At 30.3% G+C, this 20,679-nt stretch overlaps 2 protein-coding genes across 3 annotated transcripts; both read left to right on the top strand.

Annotated features, from left to right (window-relative positions):
• Positions 1-2,561: 2,561 nt before the first annotated feature.
• Positions 2,562-5,668, top strand: LOC126655553 (ABC transporter G family member STR2-like). Its single transcript, XM_050349781.2, has 3 exons — positions 2,562-3,057; positions 3,782-4,509; positions 4,600-5,668. Exons 1-3 carry the CDS (start codon positions 2,575-2,577, stop codon positions 5,576-5,578), a joined length of 2,190 nt encoding a protein of 729 aa, XP_050205738.1. The 5' UTR covers positions 2,562-2,574; the 3' UTR covers positions 5,579-5,668.
• A 6,236-nt stretch (positions 5,669-11,904) lies between these two features.
• LOC126655552 (nodulation receptor kinase-like) lies at positions 11,905-19,235 on the top strand. Of its 2 annotated transcripts, none has more exons than XM_050349779.2 (15): positions 11,905-12,398; positions 12,583-13,090; positions 13,652-14,130; positions 14,244-14,394; positions 14,534-14,602; positions 14,816-14,887; positions 15,116-15,187; positions 15,301-15,375; positions 15,459-15,646; positions 16,185-16,411; positions 16,760-16,886; positions 16,963-17,031; positions 17,124-17,313; positions 18,286-18,418; positions 18,561-19,235. In XM_050349779.2, exons 1-15 carry the CDS (start codon positions 12,305-12,307, stop codon positions 18,921-18,923), a joined length of 2,817 nt encoding a protein of 938 aa, XP_050205736.1. In that variant the 5' UTR covers positions 11,905-12,304; the 3' UTR covers positions 18,924-19,235. The 2 variants fall into 2 exon arrangements, with proteins under 2 accessions (XP_050205736.1, XP_050205737.1); XM_050349780.2 differs by having other exon boundaries at positions 15,474-15,646.
• Positions 19,236-20,679: the final 1,444 nt, after the last annotated feature.

The raw sequence follows: 20,679 nt of genomic DNA on the forward strand, positions 1-20,679 counted from the left end.
ATTGAATTCTCCTGACTTAATTTTTCAATTCATTTGGCTTTTTGCTAACAACTAATTGTAAGCATCTCATTATAATTCAGCCAAAACAGTCCTACAAATTCTCCACACAAAGGTTGTAAGATGAAGCTGAGTAAGAAGACAAATTAATCCTAGTCATAGATAGGTAAAGGGAAGGAAAATTAAATCACTTCTATTATCAAGTTATTTTATCATGGGAAAATGATTTTTTTATCTATAGTTTTTATCATTTTGTTAAATATGTTTCTAAGGAATAACTCGAACTATCTGATTCATTAGTTTTATAAATTGGAATAACTATATTCGAATTTTAATTCAATCTAAAATATGAATGTTTTATTTTTTAACAGGGCCAATTAAATATATTCATATAAAAAATCCATGTCAGACTACTAGACACACTCATAACATAATTGTTTCAATTTGCAACTTTAACGGATCAAGCTATTTAAATTATTTTATCTTTTTTTTATCATATATTAATAAAATTCTTGGTTACAGCCAAATCTTGTATGATTAATTAAAAATTAAATTATTCTAAAACTCCTCACGTTTGTTGTAATTCTGTTAAATATAGATACTAAATTGTTAACGGAATAAAATGTGAGGTACCAAATCGTTTGAAAATGAGGTATCAAATCGTTTATATAATTGAAACTGAGATACTAAATTGTTTATATAATTGAAACTAAGCTACCAAATTGTTTGGATTAAATTATTAATGGAACTAATAGAAGGGTTTTATAGTTTATAAAATTAAAGCTGTAATATCAAATCGTTTGATTTTTAAACAATAGATATCAAACTGTGAATTATGATGAATGTGTGAAATTTTAAAGTAATTTGCTCTTAGTTAAAAGCGTGTTAGTGGGCGTCCAGCTCATAAAACTCACACTCAGAAAGCTAAGTTTGAGAGTGACATTTTTCCTCTCCTTTCATGGCAGAATCAACCTAAGTAGCACGGAAACGGAAACGGGAAACGGAAACGATACGAAACGGACACGGGGAAACGAAAGTTTTTCAAAATAAAGGACACGAAACGTGGGGGAAACGTGTAAATAACAAAAATTTAGGGATATATTTATAAAAATATTATTTAAATATTTATGATAATTAACAAAATAATTCAATTTAATGTACTAAATAGTTAAAATTTTATAAATATATAAAAAATATAATACAATTCAACACAAATAAGTATATTTATTGTATTGTGGGCAATGCGAATGTAAAATTTATGGGTAACTAGTTAGATTTTTTTATTTGTGGGTAATAATTTTAAATTTTTTACAAATTTTAATTTTTATTATTTACAGAAACGGCCCGAAACGTTTCGTACGGGTGTCCAAGAGTTTCCAGTTTCCGAAACGTTTTCGAAACGGGAAACGCAACTTTATCGAAGTTTCCGTGCTTCTTAGGAATCAACACATAAATTTTAAATATTCGACAATAATTAAAATGTAAAATACATTAATATATTCACCGTAAAGTTATCGAATATATATGGAATAGAAGATTATGTTAGTTTGGTCCTTTATAGTTTACATTTATAATATTTAAACGATAAACATAAAAGATGAATTATCTAATCAATGGAATTTAGTATCTTAAGTTATATTGATGACAAATAAGTCTATACATAACAACAAAAATATAAAAATTATTGGATCAAACTGACACATATATTAATTATGTTTATTATAATTTTATATAGGTAAAATAATTTTTTTATATATAACTGTGATAATTTATCAAATATATTTTTTTAAAAAAATTAAATAGTTTGGTCCATCAATTTAAAAAATTGAAACAATTATATTTAAATCGTAATTCAACTTATGAAATTTCTTCTTCCTAACTGAATCAATCAAAATAATCCACGTAAATAATCAACGTTGGACTAAATACGTTCTAGATATATTCGTCTCAACGGACTAGACACAGACCAAATTGTCTAATCTATTTTAAAGATATATTTAATAAAATGGTTAAAATTAAAATTTAAAATAGATTATATTAATTTATCCTATTTAATAGCCCATAAAATATGATCTTCTCCTAGAATTATCATATTTATGAGAACTGCCATTCTTTTTTGGGAATATAAAACATAATTCTTATTCATCAAAAAAAAATATATAAAACATAATTCAGATTTTGATTTTTTTTTCATGAACTTAAAATTTTCTTCATTTTTAAGAAGACTCCAACTTATTGTAAGTAAAAAATCTAAAAACAATTTGTTTACTAATCCCATTAATTTCACCTAATTATTTAGTAACAATCACAAATCACTCCAAATAAGTATACGTACATCGCTATTGCATATGATAAAGTTAAATCAAGTCGATGAAGAAAACGAGATCAAATTTAATTATTTTCAATGAAGACAGACTCATAAAAACTTTGGATTTACCTCCTCTTAGCTGTTTAACTTAGGATCTAACTAGAAATCCCCAACAAATTAATTTATTTACAAATTCTAACGTTGATATTAATTTCTATGCTTTAAAATTTCTCCAAGAGAAAAAATAAACTTGAGTTTCATTCTCTAAAATGTCAAAAACAAACGGTTATCATCGTCACGAAACTGTTATCGACATTGGAAAACCTATAAGCTTTACAGGAGGACTCGAATTCTCCGGTCTAACTTATACGGTGACTAAGAAGAAGAAAACTGATGGAAAATGGCTGAGCCAAGATGTTGATTTGTTGCATGAAATTACGGGGTATGCACCGAAAGGTTGCATCACCGCGGTTATGGGTCCGAGTGGTGCGGGAAAATCGACTATGCTAGATGGGTTAGCAGGTCGTATTGCTAGTGGAAGCCTTAAGGGTAGAGTATCATTTGATGGAACGGAAATTAGTCCGAGTTTGATTAAGAGAACTTCTGCTTATATTATGCAAGATGATCGGCTTTTTCCTATGCTTACGGTTTATGAAACCTTGATGTTTGCTGCTGATTTTCGGTTAGGTCCTATTTCTAGAGATGATAAAAAACAGCGAGTCGAGAAGCTCATCGACCAACTCGGCTTATCGGTAAGTTCTCGATCAAAACGTATTAATTTTAGAATATTTCTAAAAATTACCTTGATTAAAACTAAAATATCAAGGAGAAAACAATTTTAAAATTAACAAAATTACATTTTCGACCTAATTTCAAGGTGATGACAATAATTATTTCTTCCGTTTGCCTTTAGTATTGTCGTACTATGGCAGTGAAAATAAACGGCTTTGCTCGCGACGACTCGACTCAAACAAGGCCCCGGTTGCGCTATTTATTTACTGAATGAAGGTTTAAGTAATGATCAATAGTGTTATTATAATCAGTCATAGAATGAACTTACTCAAGTAATATAGGATTAAATATTTGAGTGCTACTTAAATTTTACCACATATTTCAAATTGCTACATAAATCTCAATTTGTATCTTTTCAATACTAAATTTATCTTTAATTTTTATTTCAGACGGAATTATATCATTATTGTCCGATCAAATTAATCTGATATAACAAGCCAGTTGAAATATTCTGCCACATCAGTTGTCATGCTACAAGCAACTACTATTATGCCAACATATTCTTCAACCAGTTTATTTGATAGAAAAATGTACAAATATGATATAAAAAGAAATAAATTGAAGTTTCAGTATTAATTTTAAATAATACTATAGAATTTATATATCATTCGGACATATAAAATTAGAATAATTGATTTTTTTAGTCATTACAATAATAATCACTATAATTATTTTCTTTTATAGTCTTCGCGAAATACCTACATAGGAGATGAAGGTATGCGAGGGGTATCAGGCGGTGAGCGTCGTAGAGTTTCGATCGGTGTAGATATAATTCACGGACCGTCTTTACTCTTTCTCGACGAGCCAACTTCAGGTCTCGACTCAACTAATGCTCATAGTGTGATTGAAAAGGTGCACAACATTGCAAGATCAGGAAGTACAGTCATACTCACAATTCATCAACCATCATCAAGAATCTTGTTACTTCTTGACCATCTCATCATCCTAGCTCGAGGCCAGCTCATGTTTCAAGGCTCGCCGAAAGATGTGACTCTCCATCTTAGTCGAATGGGGCGGAAACTTCCGAAAGGCGAAAATTCGATAGAGTATCTAATCGATGTGATTCAAGGGTATGATCAATCTGAACATGGAGTTGAGGCATTGGCCGAATTTGCCCTAACCGGAATGAAACCTCCAAAGTTAAGTGACGATCAGGAATTGTCCGCGATATCGACAATTGCACCGACGCCACCACCATCGCGTCGGGGCAGGAGACAGAGGGAAGGTTCGGGGATTAGGAGAGACGGTCGGAGCCGACTTTCTTTGCAAACAAGTACACATGAAGCTAATGAGTTAAACCCTAGTTTGAGAAGCCCTCCTTCGTATTGGAGTGGTGGTGGTGGTGTGGTGCAAACTCTCAGATATACACCTTCTAGCCAAAGGCCTGACCAGCCAATGAAAAATTCAATGAGGTAAACTTAATTTTCTCCACTTGTAATTTAGTGAGGAATTCAATTATGAAATTATACTTTTCTAATGTATTTTATGATGATTTTGTGCAGTTTCTCTCCAGGCTACTACACATATTCAAGTGATATTCTACCAAGCACGCCAACACCTCACAGCAGTGACTACACAGTGAACGAAAATGACTATTTAACCCCTAATCTTCCTCCAAACAACATGTCTTATCATCTTAATCCCAAATTCTCCAATTCATTCTTCTCCGAAACATTGATTCTAATCCGCAGAAATTTCAAAAATATCCGAAGAACCCCTGAACTTTTCCTTTCTAGGCTTATGGTCCTCACAATTATGGGACTCATGATGGCTACAATGTTCATGAACCCTAAAGACAATTCTCAAGGAATCACTAATCGAATCTCTTTCTTCATTTTCACAGTTTGTCTCTTTTTCTTCTCGTCCAATGACGCCGTTCCGGCTTTTATTCAAGAACGCCTAATTTTCATCCGCGAAACTTCGCATAACGCTTATCGAGCTTCTTCTTACACTATTTCTGGTGTAATCACTTATCTTCCTTTTCTTGCACTACAAGCTACCGTCTATGCAGCCATTGTTTGGAAAGCCCTAGAACTCCGCGGACCGTTCTATTATTTCCTACTTGTTCTCTACGTTTCACTTATTTCTACAAACTCGTTCGTCGTGTTCGTTAGCGCGATTGTTCCGAATTACATTTTGGGTTATGCAGCAGTTATCGCATTTACGGCATTGTTTTTCTTGTTTTGTGGATATTTTTTGAACACTCATGAAATGCCCATATATTGGAAATGGATGAACACGATTTCTACAATGTCGTATCCTTATGAAGGGCTTTTGATGAATCAGTATCAAACTTCAGATGTTTTCGGGTTTAATGGCGATCAACCAATAAGTGGCAACACGATCTTGAAATCGCTCAACATTAGTACGGATGAATTCAAGAAATGGGAGAAGGTGATTGTATTGTTGGGATGGGCAGTTTTTTACAGGATACTTTTTTATATTATTCTTCGATTCTTCTCTAAGAACCAGAGGTCGTAGAAGGGAATGATCGCATCGAAGGGAATTCGGGGTATATTATTAGTCTATGTTGGATTTTTTTTTTGTTGAATTTCTTGTTTGACAATGGATTCTATTAGAGATTCTCATATTTAAATAATGTATCCTTAAGTTAGTACATAATTTTTTTTAAAAATAATCAAAATAAAACTTTATAATTAAATAAATTTGAAATTTAACTAGTTTAGATAAATTAGATACTAATAATAAGTCTGTAATCATTAATTTCAAGTAAGAATTTTAAATCTCAAGTAATAGTCAAATAATTTTAAAAAGTTGACAATTACTAGAATATTGAAGTTAACTAACTTTTTAGCTGAAACACAGTCTTCCTCATCCAACCTTGTAAAAACAATTAAGAAGCTTTTCATGAAGCTTCATAATCAGACAAAAATAAATAAAAAAGTGATTTAAGCCTACAGCAGCAAATAACTGGATGTTGCAATGTAAACTTGACCAAGTTGAACAACAACAATAATAATAATAATAGGAATTATAATAATAAGTGTTTTTTTCCAATCTGTCAAACAGAGCCTTTCCAATGAGTTCCTCTGCCAATGTGGGCCTAATTTGAATGGCTGAGACACCTCTAAGTGCATCAAGAGGTTATGGGTTCGAACCACGTCTTGATAACTAACAACTAACAAATGAGACTCGAAAGAGTCAATTTTCATCTTTGATAAAAAAAAATGAGTTCCTCTGATAAATGTCTGTGAGGTTGCAACTCAATGAAATTGTCTTTACTTGATTGATTTATATTACTAAATTTACTACAGGGTCCTATTGCATAAATATCTTTCCTAGCTTCTATGTTTGATAATTGACGGGCAAATTGCATAAAATTATAATAAAATAATAAAATTGTGAAGAGTGATTAAATATTCAAAAAATAGTGTGATTTACTCCCGTTCAAATAAATTATTTTGTTTCAAGTTCTAAGTGATAAAGTTTATTTTCATACTCATTAATTAATTTTTTATTAAACAGTTGATAATAATATAATTATAAACATAATTGAATGAAATAAATCCACTTTTAATGAATACTGAAAATACAACTAAAAGAGATTTTAAAAAAAATCTTGTATTTTGATTAAATGATCGAGATTTCCTAGTCTTCCGAACAATTCTTCAACCTTAACTTCTCTTCTACAATAAATTTCATTTTTCCAAGCTAAAAGCCATATGTGAGTATAAAAATACTTGTTTTATACTAACTTTTAATAGGATTTGACTCTATATTAAAAAAAACAACAAATAAATAAATGAGGTAATTCTTTATCCGTTGAAAATATTAAATATCGTATTTAATTCTTATGGAGATAGTTTCCTCGTTCCAAATATATAAAAATATCAGAATTATCGTTAAATATATAGAGATTTAAACTGTTGATTTTCTAAAATTCACTCTTTTATTAAATATTTTATTCTAACTACAATCTGCTCAAGATGATCAAATTTCTGTAAAAATAATAATATAAATAAGATTATAATTGAACTATTCAAATTAACTTCAAATAATTTTAGTTTAGCTAATATTTATGTATGTTAAATGCACATCAAAGTATTTGGATTGGACTGAATATTACTATAAATTATGATGTAATTTCTTTTACACGTAATGGTTGGATGTTTGTTGAATGAGCCATAGTCTATTTAAATACATAATATTAAGTTGTCATATACGTCGTGAATTCAATTTCTCCTACAAGCACTCGCCTTCCCAATTATAAATGAAAGTTGTCATAGCATATTTCTGGACCAAATCATAACATGTAGAAGCTAATAAAATTGTTTCATCAGACAATGCTATTCCAATTGCATTTTTTATGATAAGGGGCATCTTTTATAGATTAGGAAGCATCTCAAATATAAACAATAATTTTTAAATTTTAATCCAACAGACTCTAATTTATAATTGTTTACTTTATTATTTCTATATATAATAATTAGTATAAATTTATTTTCTTTTTTTCTTATCAAGAAAAAAAGCTAAAAAAATTCAATTTTAAATTTTAAATGAGATAATGAAATGGAGAGTGAATTTTGACTCTCCACACGATGGAGTTAACTCACTCTTTAATCTAAATTTATAAATTAAAAAGTCAACTGGACTTTTTATTTAATTCTCAAACGCTTTAAATTAAAGAGTCAAGCTCTTTTAAAGAGTCTATCAGAGATGTTTATATATTAACTAGCGTTAGGCCCATGCGCTGCATGGTATTTATTTGATTCTTTTACTAATATCTTCTATTAAATTTGTAATAAATAACTTTTTAGTAGGGAATAATATTTATTATTGAATAGGCAGGTGGCAATTTATTATATAAATTGAGATTATATTATTTTTATATATTCTGTTATTAAATTATTGAATGTAATTTAACTTTTTTTGAAGATAATCAAATCAAATCAAAATAATTGTGGTAAATTGAGAGTGAAATGTGATAACTAAAGGCAAGTATAAAATATAAAAGAGATTGTCACTAGGCAAATTGATAAAATATATCTTTTTGCAGAATAATTATCTACTGTTTCAAGCCAAAAAAATATAAATTTATTGATAATTTAAATATTATATTTTTATATTTTCAACAACCTTCAAGAAGCATATATTTCAGATGACGCAATTCGTAAACACCATAAGATTAGAATGTGTAAATTAATTAATATAATAGTTTAACTGATTTAATGTATCATATAAAATACATTAAATATTAATTTTTTTTTCAATCATATCATAGCATCCAATTAATATTAATATGTTAGCAAAAATAAAAATAAAATAATATCAGTAATTTTACTAAATTAGACTAATAAATATATTAATACATTAAATAAGGCTAAGTTTATTATACCGAATTAAAATAAATGATACAAAATTTTAGAAGAAACAAAATTACCATTTTAGATTATAAAACCAAAAAATAGGTTTAAATTATCAAATTTACCAAACCAATTAAAAAGAATTGTTTCAAATTTTTATAAAAAAATAAAAAAAAATATAAGTAATTTAAAAAAAGTTCAAATTAGCAAATCATCAATTGATATATTAAATTCTCAAATCTTACCAATGCAAATAAAAAAAAAGAATGTTATCAAATTTAAAAAAAAAAAAATCATAATAATTGCATTTTATTTCATTTGTTGGTATACAAATAAAAGAGAAGGTTGTATGTACTACAATTAGATAATTTAATAAATCTCTTATAATTAATATTAATTACAACGGAAATTCAATAGATTTAATTCATTATTTGTTACTAAAATTTAAGATGTTAATTTTTTTATTAATATTATCTTTTCAATTTTTTTTCAATTGTAAAGTAATCATAAAAAATTCAATAAGATTGTCTTAGTAATTTTATAAAATTAGGTAATAATTTATTCATTAAATTTGACAATTTTTTCTTACTAAATGAAAACAAATGATGTACTAATTAAAAAGATATTACCAATATAGATTAGGAAGTGTCAATCAATTTAATTTACTGAACATATATTTTAGATTAAATTTTTTTTTTCTTTCCAATCTTATCACTTAATTAAGATAATATTAATTATGTTACTAAAATCAAATAAAATAGTATTAATAATTTTACCAAGTTAGATTAACAAACCAATCTTACCATACCAAAATAAAAGGAACATATAACAATTCAAAAGAAAAATATATATTTGTTTGGATAACCCAATAAATAAAATATTACTTAATTAAAAAATCATTACTTCAAATTAGTATGAGCTACTTAATTAAGATAAAAATATAAATTATAATCTAATTAACATTGAATTATTAGAATTATTAAATATATATATAAATGTTAGTAATTAAAAGATAATGTCACATGAAGTCTTATATTGATGATTATAAAAAACATTATGTATATTTGAAACGTAAGTTTAATTTTCTTTTTCTTAATATTTAATTTATCTTAAAGTAATTGCTTTAAGTAAAAACCATAAATGAGATAAAAATAATCAAATTGTTATTATCATATCATAATCAAATTCATTGTCTAATAAAAACTTTTGGCAAAGAGAAAACTATTTACCAAATAAATTAAAATTATTGATATATTATTTATATAAACAAATTCAATATTGCTAATACCTATAAGAAAACTTCGGCCTCCACCTACAAAATCTTCTCCAGCACCGAGGAAGAGGCTCTTATCATGCATAAAATATGTTTTTTAAGAGATATTTTTATGTACATAACCTAACAGAAAAAAAAACTAAGAACTTATTTGAATCCTACTTCTTTGTAGTTCTTGTTCAATTTGAATTTATATAATTCTACTTAATTTTAATCGTTAAACACAAACCTGCAATCATTAAACAAGAAAGTTAAAACTAAGCATGTAATTTTATAACAATAGAACAAAAGGCAAAAAACTAAAACAATTAAATAATTTTAAAATAATTTTTTTATAGTGAATAAGAGAAGAAATAGAAAATTTACCTAAGAAAAAAAAGATAAAAGCTATGGATATATATAGTGGTGATTTAAGGGTAAATCAATCTTTTATCATTAATACATATGAAATTGTTTAGGCTTCTAGATTTTTAAAAAAAGCAATCAATAGTTTTCAAAGAAAAAATTCAACGATTTTACTATGGCATATGAAAAGCTAAAATCCTAATAAGGTATATTTTTAATAATTAGCATTTATAGCTAGGTTGATTAAAAAATAACATAAATGTGAGTTAATTGTTTCCATATTAGGTTATTAACTTACAAATGTAGTTAACAAATCAATTAATGTAATGTTAATTATTCATAAAAAATATAATATTAATTTTAAATTTTAAATATTTTAAATTTATATAATTTTTTTCATATAGTTCTATATGTCATTCTATATTTTTAATATTCTACAGCTTTTTATTTTCATATAATTCCATGTTTCATTCTATAATTTTAATATTTTATAGTTTTTTATTTTCATATAATTGTATATGTCATTTTATATTTTTAATATTCTACAATTCTATAGTATTAATTTTTATTTGATTGCATTGAAAACAAATCAATAAATAAGGTAAGAATTGGCAATTAATTGTTAACGTTTATAGTAATTAAAAGAAATATTGTGGGAGTGATTATGTGTGATGTTATCATTTGTGATAGTAATAATTGTTTTTAGCATTCATAGCTCTAAATTAGAGGTTACTAATTTATGTTTGATAGTGTTTATATTAATAATTTTATAATGTTTATTTATACCAATTCTAAAAAAAAGAATAAGCATGACACTTTTAAAATACAACAATATTTTTTTTGCTATATATAATTTAGCTAATATCAGTTGTATAAGTTATAACCGAATCATTTTATAAAATTACATGTACATGCAAATTACTTAATATTTTTGATTCAAATAAATAAATTATTTATTTCGACAATATTTAAAAAAACTGTTGTAAATTTATTCGTATTTTAAAGTTTTCCATTCACTTTTTCATTTTTAATGGTAAATTATATTATATTTTATAAAACTTCATCACCTATGCATTTGTTATTTCCTTTCAAAAATTATAGAATTAATTATATAGGTAGGAAATATAATTGACAGTAATTAGATGATTTTTCCACTAAGACACTTACCATTATTAAAAATGATTCAATATTAAGGGAATTAATAATTCAAAATTATTAAAGGTATAAAGAGATATTATGAATATGGAATATATAAGAGTCATTGTAATAATGCCACATGTCAATCAAAGGGAGAAAACGTCCTGCTTTATATATATATAGTAGATATGGTCATCTCAGGCTCAAGTCTTCTCTCTTTTTATAATATTAATAAATATTTATATTATTCTATTTTCTTCCAAAAAGTGGTTAACCTAAAGCAACAATTCAGTTCATAAATATTTAAAGAATGCAATATTTTTACACATATAATCAACATTTATCATCCAAGTTCTTAAACAGTAGTAGTCATATACTATTCACAAAATGTTACAGAAGAAGCATATGATAGTTTGAAACTTTGAATAACAATGTCATTTTGTTTCAAAATGATTGCAATTTAGCTAAATATTCAACAACAAAATTTGTTAATTAACCATAATTAATGGAGTTTTACAGTACAGACAATAAACTCCATTTTCATGAAGTTGCATCCATAGTAACAGACAAGAAGAGAGACAAAAATGAAGGGTTCCTCCGCCCATGTAATATTGAACCTAAATTAATTAAGATATAGATAATTAGCCCCACACCACCAATAATGTTGTTTTAGTACTAATTTAACACTAATGTATAAATAATCAATTTGGATTATTCTAATTTAAATTTCCTTTCACCGCCTTCCCTCCTATGCCCCTCATCTAACTTCCCCGTTTGAAGTCAAATCTTTCTTATCAACCAACCCTTTCTTCCTCAGATTTTTCGCTTCCGACATACTTTTTCGTCGCTGCGTCTTAAAGATAATTTCTTCGGTTAATTATGATCTCTTAGAATTTTTTCTAATATTGAATTTTTCAGCTGAAAGGGCAAGTTTTGGTTCTCGATTCGATTTCAAATTAAGTAGCAGAGAATAAACAAGTATAGCTATAGATGCTGATTTAAACATGAAACAGAAGAAAAGGCATGGTTAAGCTAGTGAAGCACAGGAAAACTTACAAGTTGCAGAAGTAGCTGGTCTGATAATGAGGTTGATGATCCAATGGAGCAACCTCGATTTAAGATGAGAAGATGATGGCAGAACAGCAGAACTGGATCATCAAAGGTCTTGAGTGTTTCTTTTGTTGCCTGTTCATTCTCATCAGTTCGACTCTTGCTAAAGACGGTTAGTATTCGTACATATAAATTGAAGATCATAAATTGTTAAATGCAGAAAAATGGAAGGAACAATTTAATTTCTTAATAGTCTTATGCTAAAACTTGTAGTTAATTCAGCTTAAGCATAAACTTGCATACAAAACCTTTCACCGAAAAGACAGCGTCTTAATGACCTAAAAATCTGTTTGCAGGAATCGTAAGCATCAAATGCTGTGCCGCACCAAATTCTAGAGATAAAAGTTTCATAAACTGCATATCAGATTATGGATTGTACCCAGATAATGCAACTTGTGAGAAAATAACAAGAGCAGAAGCCAACTTTACAGGTTATGATAAAGTTGGGGTTTTCTATAGTAATTCAGGAAAGAGATGTTACGGCTTACCAACCATTAAGAACCAAGATTATCTGATACGAGCTAATTTCCTTTATGGAGATCTGGTGGGCTCTGCCCTCGATGTTTTGATTGATATCTCAAAAGTTAGCACAACCAAATCGTCCGAGGATTCACAGGTCGAGGGCATTTTCAAAGCTAATGGCAAGTATACAGACTTTTGCTCACAACACAGCAAGGCAGATCCACATATTTCAGAGCTTGAACTCAGACCTCTGGCCGATTCCAAGTATTTACAGGAAAATGCGTCAAATGTTTTAAAGTTGATCGGCAGAAATGACGTAGGAAATGTAGGAGTTGCTATCAGGTATATCTTTCAAAGTTCTACTTATGGAAAGAAATTTAAGTACTGAACATAAATGGATAATACCGGAAGTATTCAAAGTAGAAAAATTGTATAAAAGGCCAATGCTAGTCTCCTGAGACTGCACTATCTAAAAAAATTAAAAGCTAAGAGACAGCATTAGGCATTTGAGTCATTAAGAGCCTGGAAGAACAAAATGAACATTAGCAAAGTTATTCCAAGAACATTAGCCAATAACAAAAATGAACAAAAACACGGCAATACTTTAGAATGAGAATATGCAAGTTTTTCCACATACACAACCTTCTAGGCCACTAACCTCATCACCCCTTCTTCTTAGACTTTAGTCGAGTCAGCAACAACAAAAATAACCATTTTCTATCCCGGAAATTCCTTAAAAACAAAATTTATGCATTTACTTCAGTCGATATAAGATAGTAGTAGAATTTTACTTTATGAAATACATCATGATTTTGTATTCTATTTAAGAAACAGTGTAGGATTTGTAAGTATAGAGAATTTTCAATTACTAAAACATATTACCTATATGCTTTCCAATTTCAGGTACCCAGTTGACAAACTCGATAGAATTTGGAAAAGTCCTGATCCCAGACTAGTTTCCGTATCACCGGATGCAGTGCCAGTCCAAGCCAACACTACTATTGACAATGCTAGCACAACAGTGCCTGTTGAAGTTCTCCAAAGTGCTCTAACACATACAGACAGATTAGAGTTTCTACACAAAAATATTGATGCAGAAGAGCACAATTATACATTGTTCCTCTACTTTTTAGAGCTCGATTCTAATGCAACTGGACAAAGGGTGTTTAGCATCTTTATCAACAATGAAATGAAGCATGAGAATTTTCACATATCAGTTGATGGGTCAAATTATAATGAAGTTGTGCTGACTGTCACAGCAACCGCGTCTCTAAATTTGACTCTAGTAAAGGTCACAAATGAGTCTCACTTTGGACCCCTATTAAACGCATATGAGATCCTACAGGTGAAGCCATGGGTTCAAGGAACCAACCAGCAAGATCGTAAGTTCAACAAATGCAACCTATTACATCACAAGTTTTACTTCATTCACACTTGACTAGTACTTCAGGTAGTCTGTTATGCCTATTTTTATATAACTGCGTTCTCTTTTCAGAGGATGGCATAAAGCAGATAAGAGCTGAGCTGCTTCATCATAACAAAGAAAACGATGTGCTGCAGAGATGGTCAGGAGACCCGTGTCTTCCTCTTTCTTGGGAAGGTCTGACATGCGAATTAATGAATGGGTCCCAAGTAATCACCAGGCTGTATGTTCTTTCAATTTCCTTTAAAGAAAGAATCATTGTTCTAAGACACATGAGATTCTGTGCACTCACACTAACAGGCTAGCTTCTATTCCTCAATATTATGTAGCAAGATTTTCTAATATTTTATAATGATATCCAGGGACATTTCCTCGAGTAGTCTTCACGGACCATTTCCTGCTATAACTGGGCTGAACTACCTAACAGAGCTGTATGATTTATGTTATTTACTAGCATTGTTATATAGAAAATGATGCTATTAGCTTATGCACATCACACATACGAGCTCATAACCATCTGATGAGAGCAAATATTTTCATCAATGGTTGTAAGATCATATGCATGTGCTTTTTTTTTATCAGCTTCAGCATATTGATGCTTTTCTTGATAGCACCATAATTTCTCATCTTTTTTTTGTATGTAGAAATGGCAGCAACAACCATTTCACTGGCCGCATACCATCATTCCAATCATCATCCACCACGTTAACATCAGTGTAATTTCCATTTCTCATGTCTTCAATTAGTCTAATAACTTTCTGTTTACATCATATCACATGCAAATTAGAGGAATCAAAGATTTTAAGCATTTAGTCTAGAGAAAACAAATATTAATCTTCTTATATTACGATATGGGTTTCATGGTTGAAAATTTTCTAGTAGTAAATTTAGTGATTTGCATTTCATTTACTCATTCCAATGTCTGATGCAAATACAATTATCAGGGATCTGAGACACAATGATCTAATTGGATCTCTTCCAATTTCATTAACCTCACTGCCACATTTGACAACATTGTAAGGGAAAATAGATATTTTTTTCCTTTCATATTCTGAAACAGAAAATATAAAAGATGGATATCCATCTACGATATTCATTATGTTCCTTTACTTATGTTCCTGTCTCCTAGATACTTTGGGTGCAATCCTGGTTTAAGCAACAAGGTTCCTTCCGGTTTTAACAGCTCGGGAATTGCTACAACAGAGTACGTAACTGATAGCCTATGCCTCTCCTCTAAAATGCAATTAACAATACACTATTTAAGAATGAATCAAATCATATGCTTAGTTTTAAAAATTTCAGCTACGGGGCATGTCTTACACAAAGACAAAAAAACGAAATACAGGGAATTGTCATAGGCACCATAGTAGTTGGATCCTTCCTCATAGCACTTGGACTTGCTTTTGCTTTCATCTACAGAAGAAAATTTCTCACTCTAGGAAGGTTTGATTGGAAACAACACCAGATGACAAAGAGTAAGTGATAGAATCATCCTTACAATGTGTTAGTTGAGAGTCTCAAGTATTATGATCAATGCATTCTTAGGGATATTATGTCAATATCTATTTATCTCAAGCTTACTAATCTTATTGGAGTTTTCTTGTTTTCATGTATGTTATAACAAATGTTATGCATTTGAAAAGATATCATATTTAAGACATTAATGTATACTTCCACTTCACAGAAACTAAATATCAAACAGAGAAAACTCAAAAAGAGATGTACATATAGCACAAATGCAATCTAAACATTATCTACTAAACAAAATGCGCAATGAAAATAACTCATCCGGTCTAGAATTCATAGAAATGATTAAGAAAAAAATATATATTAAACATAATTTATAATAGCGCATGCATATATTCACATATATCGACATCTGTAGTGCATAGAATATTCGCTCAAATGTATGATATAAACTATCACTGAGGTGTTCTGCTCAATTTAATCTTCTTCCAATATATTTTTATAGAAAACTATGCATTCTTAACAAAAGCATACTATGAAATGCAGATGCCATTTACTCTCTTCCCAGTTCAAACGATGTTGCTTTCAAGTCTATAAATATTCAAGTGTTTACTCTAGAATCTATAGAAAATGCCACGCACAAGTCTAGAACCTTGATAGGTGAAGGAGGTTTTGGACCAGTATATCGTGGCACACTTCTTGATGGTCAAGAAGTAGCAGTTAAGGTTCGGTCATCCACTTCCACTCAAGGAACTCGGGAATTTGAGAATGAGGTAATTTACTTTCTGTCTATTACAAAAGATATTACCCAAAAATGTCAGTGAACAATTCTCCTTGACTCATTCATAACCTGCCAAGAATGATGTTATCTCATAGCAGTTCATTCTAGTTGTTTTTCTAATTACTGATACAAAGTTCCCATATCTTGACCTCTATCCCGATTCCATAAGATAACATTCCTTCTTATTGTTTCTTTGTTACTCATAACTAATCATTTAAAGTTTATTTTTCCAATAGAACATAAAGATAACTAGAGCAGAGCATCTATATTTTATATTACTTCGTGACAATGACTTTCTATCTCAGAGATTGCTGACAACTGTTGTCAATGCATGTTACAGCTAAATCTTCTTTCCACTATCCGTCACGAGAATCTGGTGCCCCTTCTTGGTTATTGTTGTGAAAAAGACCAACAAATCCTTGTTTATCCATTTATGTCTAACGGCTCTCTGCAAGATCGCCTATATGGTACCGCTAATTTACAGCCCTCTCACTATTTTGTTTTTAAATGCATCATCTCTTTCTAACGATCATTGTGCAACAGGGGAAGCATCAAAAAGGAAAACTCTAGATTGGCCAACCAGACTTTCCATTGCCCTTGGTGCGGCTCGAGGCAAGTGACTAATATGTTTAGCTTATCACCATCCCCTCTACTTTTATTCAAAAATCATACAAGTATGTTTAAAGGATATTTTTCTTGTTCAGGTTTGACACATCTTCATACATTTGCTGGACGTTGCATTATACATAGGGATGTAAAGTCAAGTAACATACTTCTAGATCAAAGCATGAATGCCAAAGTGGCGGATTTCGGTTTCTCAAAGTATGCTCCTCAGGAGGGGGATAGTGGTGCGTCTCTGGAAGTAAGAGGCACTGCTGGATATATGGATCCAGAGTAAGTACACATTTTCAAGACTCAAGTTGCATTTTGATATTCCAAGAAATGATTACAGATGTAGGCCAGCTCGATTTGGAAGAGAGCTTAAGAGCTTGAGAAATTTGAAAAAGAAAATAGAGGATTCCAAATCGCAAAACTAAAATTCCTAATGGCATGCTCAAGAACTTATCAGTACCAGTTCCCAGTCAGAAATACATCAAGCAACTCCCGTAAAGCACCAGGAAATTTCCCTTCATGTAAATAAAGGTTTATATCATTCCTGAAACAAGTTGAAACTTGGACTGCAAGTAAAATTCATGTGTATAGGATTAAGCTCTTCATTTTTTAAGTTTCTTTTTCCAGTCCAAGTTTCAACTTGTTTTAGGAATGATATAAACCTCTCTTTATCTACATGTAGGGAAATTTCCTGGTGCTTTATGGGAGTTGCTTGATGTATTTCTGACTAGAGATTGGTGCTCCAAAACAAACCTAATATTCGCAACCCCAAATAGACGAGCAAAAATGAGAACACCAAATCCCCATGAACCCTAAATGTATGAAATACCAGACAGGCATATGATTTACAATAAGGGCCTCATAGAAAGACCTATAGTAAATACTCAATTATGTCAACAAATAATCCTACACAATGTACTTCTGACCATAATTCTATAATTCCCAAGTTGGCAATGCGCATTTTCATGAACTTTAGGTTTGTTTCATTACTCATTTAACATGAGCGAGATATATACTGCTTTAGCATACAATTGTCTCATGTAACCTTATTCACAAACAAATGACAGTTGGATGTCCAGTTTACAGAGGTGACTAACATCAGCAGCTAAGAAAGTCTAAGGCACTGAAGACCTCAATATCAGTGCATGCTGCTCGAAAATATAATAAATAAATAAAACCTTAAAAACTCCATAGTGCTGGATTTTATTTAAGATATATGCTGAATTTAATGTAAGATATATATGTACCATTCAGGTATTACTCAACGCATCATCTATCAGCAAAAAGCGACGTCTTTAGCTTTGGGGTGGTTCTACTTGAAATAGTCAGTGGCCGGGAACCTCTTAACATCAAGAGACCAAGAAACGAGTGGAGCTTGGTTGAATGGGTATGTATGGCCGAAGTCAAGCTTACTCTTAAATAAATGATGTTTGTAATATTTCTATTATAGATATTATCTTTAAGCTTAGGATACTTATTTTATCACATATTACCTCTTTTATGAAGCCTATGATTGCTGCCTGATGCAGGCAAAACTTTACATAAGGGAATCAAAGATTGATGAAATTGTGGATCCTAGCATAAAAGGAGGGTATCATGCAGAGGCAATGTGGAGAGTGGTTGAGGCTGCCTTGGCGTGCATTGAGCCTTTCTCTGCATATCGACCGTCCATGGTTGACATTGTCAGAGAGTTGGAGGATGCTTTGATAATAGAAAACAATGCATCTGAATACATGAAGTCCATTGACAGCATAGGTGGGTACAGCTTGGGAGGGTCCAATCGCTTCTCCATAATCACAGACAAAAAGAATGTTTTACTACCGCCCACACCAACCCCAACGGAACCATCACCAATTAATACACAAGCGCTGGCTCCTCTAGAGCCAAGGTAGAAGATGAGTTCATAAGGTGTTACCCATCTATCAGTATAGTTGAATCACATGCCAGATTTAAACGAGCAAAAGTCCTGAATACTCTATTTCGTACACTTGGCATTTTTTTCCTGACTATTCAAGTTAGGGAATCTGCTTTTTGTGACAAGACATGAACATATGTACATGCTTTGGTTAAACTTCCATTACAACAATAGAGACTAGAGAAAAATGCTGAGGCAGTGGAATAAGTTTCAGGCCGGACAGTGAAAAATATTATTTGTAGCTTAAGCATCTTAGTTGATAATTAGGATGACCTGCTAATTCGAGTTACTGGGTATATCAAGATTTCTATTATCACAAACCACCAATCAAATCTTCAGCAACAATTTGTACAAGGCAAAACCCAGATAACTTTTACTTAATTAATAGTCTTACTTTTGATTCTTCAGTTTAGGATCATTTACTTGAAGAAAAAAATGATGTGCTAGAAAAACCTAGATTAGATAAAGACATCTTTTACATGACATCGCAGTTTCTTCTCAGTTTTATTCACTACCACACCTTTTAACATATAGTGGCTTTTGTTATAGTCTCTCAACTTATAGTAAATTGCGGATAGAAAAAATTTATGTAACAAAATCAGCTATAAAAACTGTCATGACACAAAAGCCACATTTGTTTTCACTTTTTTCACTTCTTCTCAAATTAGTTACGCAAAATAATTTTAGAATGAAAGTATTTCTCTGCAACTATACTCAGAAAAAGAAATTAGGACGGCTGAGAACATGGTTTTTAAATTGCTAAATAGTTTTCTATTCTTACCCTTCTGGAACCTGGAGTTGCCAACAAAAACTGACAATGGAAAAAAAGTTTTCCAGAAGTGGACAGACCCTTAGTAATTCCTTTTCTTGGGAGGTTACAATTTAAAGGTATCTAGCAGGTAGCAACCAATTTCCACAAATGATCCATACACATGAGACCTCCAATATCAGTGCATTATTGAACACCATAACCCCTTCTGATGAAGTCTAAACCAAGTAAACCTTTTTCTTTTAGTTTAAATGTATTTAAACTGAACCCTAAATAGTTGTGGTTTACTCTTCTGTGAGTGTTTGCATTGGCAATGATGACTTTGGTCTTCTCATAATTGAGCAAAAAGAGCCCAAGTTCAACTACTAAGAAAAATGCAATTTTAACACAATGATATCCCGAATAGCTTTGATAACTGGAGGATCTAGGAGAGTATCAAGAGTTCCCATGGTTGTTAGAGAGCTAAGGGAATGAAATTACTAGAAGAGCAATGATCAAACACATCTTTTTTTTGCTTCAGTTCACACAATGTTTATAGCGCCTCCCTTCTGATCAATTCTGAGTCCTGACTACTTATATAAATTTATCTGTTTTTATTGTTGCATACAAAATGTGCATATTAGGCTTGCCAAAACCATAGTAGACAGCCATCGCTTAATTTTACCCTCCAGATACACACTTCATAATGAAATTACTACCCATATCTTAAGCATTCCCTCTTTTATTAATTTGTCACAAGTTTTTTACAGCACCCTCACCTTGGCTACATTTTTTTAAGGACATAGTATTTCATTGCCCATCAGTCACTAATACTACCATATTTAACCTAGCCAAATTCTACCTAAGCACAGAAAGCTTTTAACATTAAAAAAAACTTACCCTTTAAGGTATGTGAGAGATGCGGACCAACAGACGAATTTAACTAAAGAGGACTAAAGTTAGAAAAAAAAATTAAGGTTACAAT

The sequence above is a fragment of the Mercurialis annua genome, linkage group LG7 (assembly GCF_937616625.2).
Source record: "Mercurialis annua linkage group LG7, ddMerAnnu1.2, whole genome shotgun sequence".
In the NCBI taxonomy this organism is placed as follows: Eukaryota; Viridiplantae; Streptophyta; class Magnoliopsida; order Malpighiales; family Euphorbiaceae; genus Mercurialis; species Mercurialis annua.

Bases quoted from the DNA above. Each gene is read 5' to 3' on its own strand.
- LOC126655553 (XM_050349781.2), top strand. From the start codon at position 2,575: ATGTCAAAAACAAACGGTTATCATCGTCACGAAACTGTTATCGACATT. The intron at 3,058-3,781 runs GTAAGTTCTCGA...TTTCTTTTATAG, and splicing joins TCGACCAACTCGGCTTATCG to TCTTCGCGAAATACCTACAT. The intron at 4,510-4,599 runs GTAAACTTAATT...GATTTTGTGCAG, and splicing joins CCAATGAAAAATTCAATGAG to TTTCTCTCCAGGCTACTACA.
- LOC126655552 (XM_050349779.2), top strand. From the start codon at position 12,305: ATGATGGCAGAACAGCAGAACTGGATCATCAAAGGTCTTGAGTGTTTC. The intron at 15,188-15,300 runs GTAAGGGAAAAT...CCTGTCTCCTAG, and splicing joins CTGCCACATTTGACAACATT to ATACTTTGGGTGCAATCCTG. The intron at 16,887-16,962 runs GTACCGCTAATT...ATTGTGCAACAG, and splicing joins TCTGCAAGATCGCCTATATG to GGGAAGCATCAAAAAGGAAA.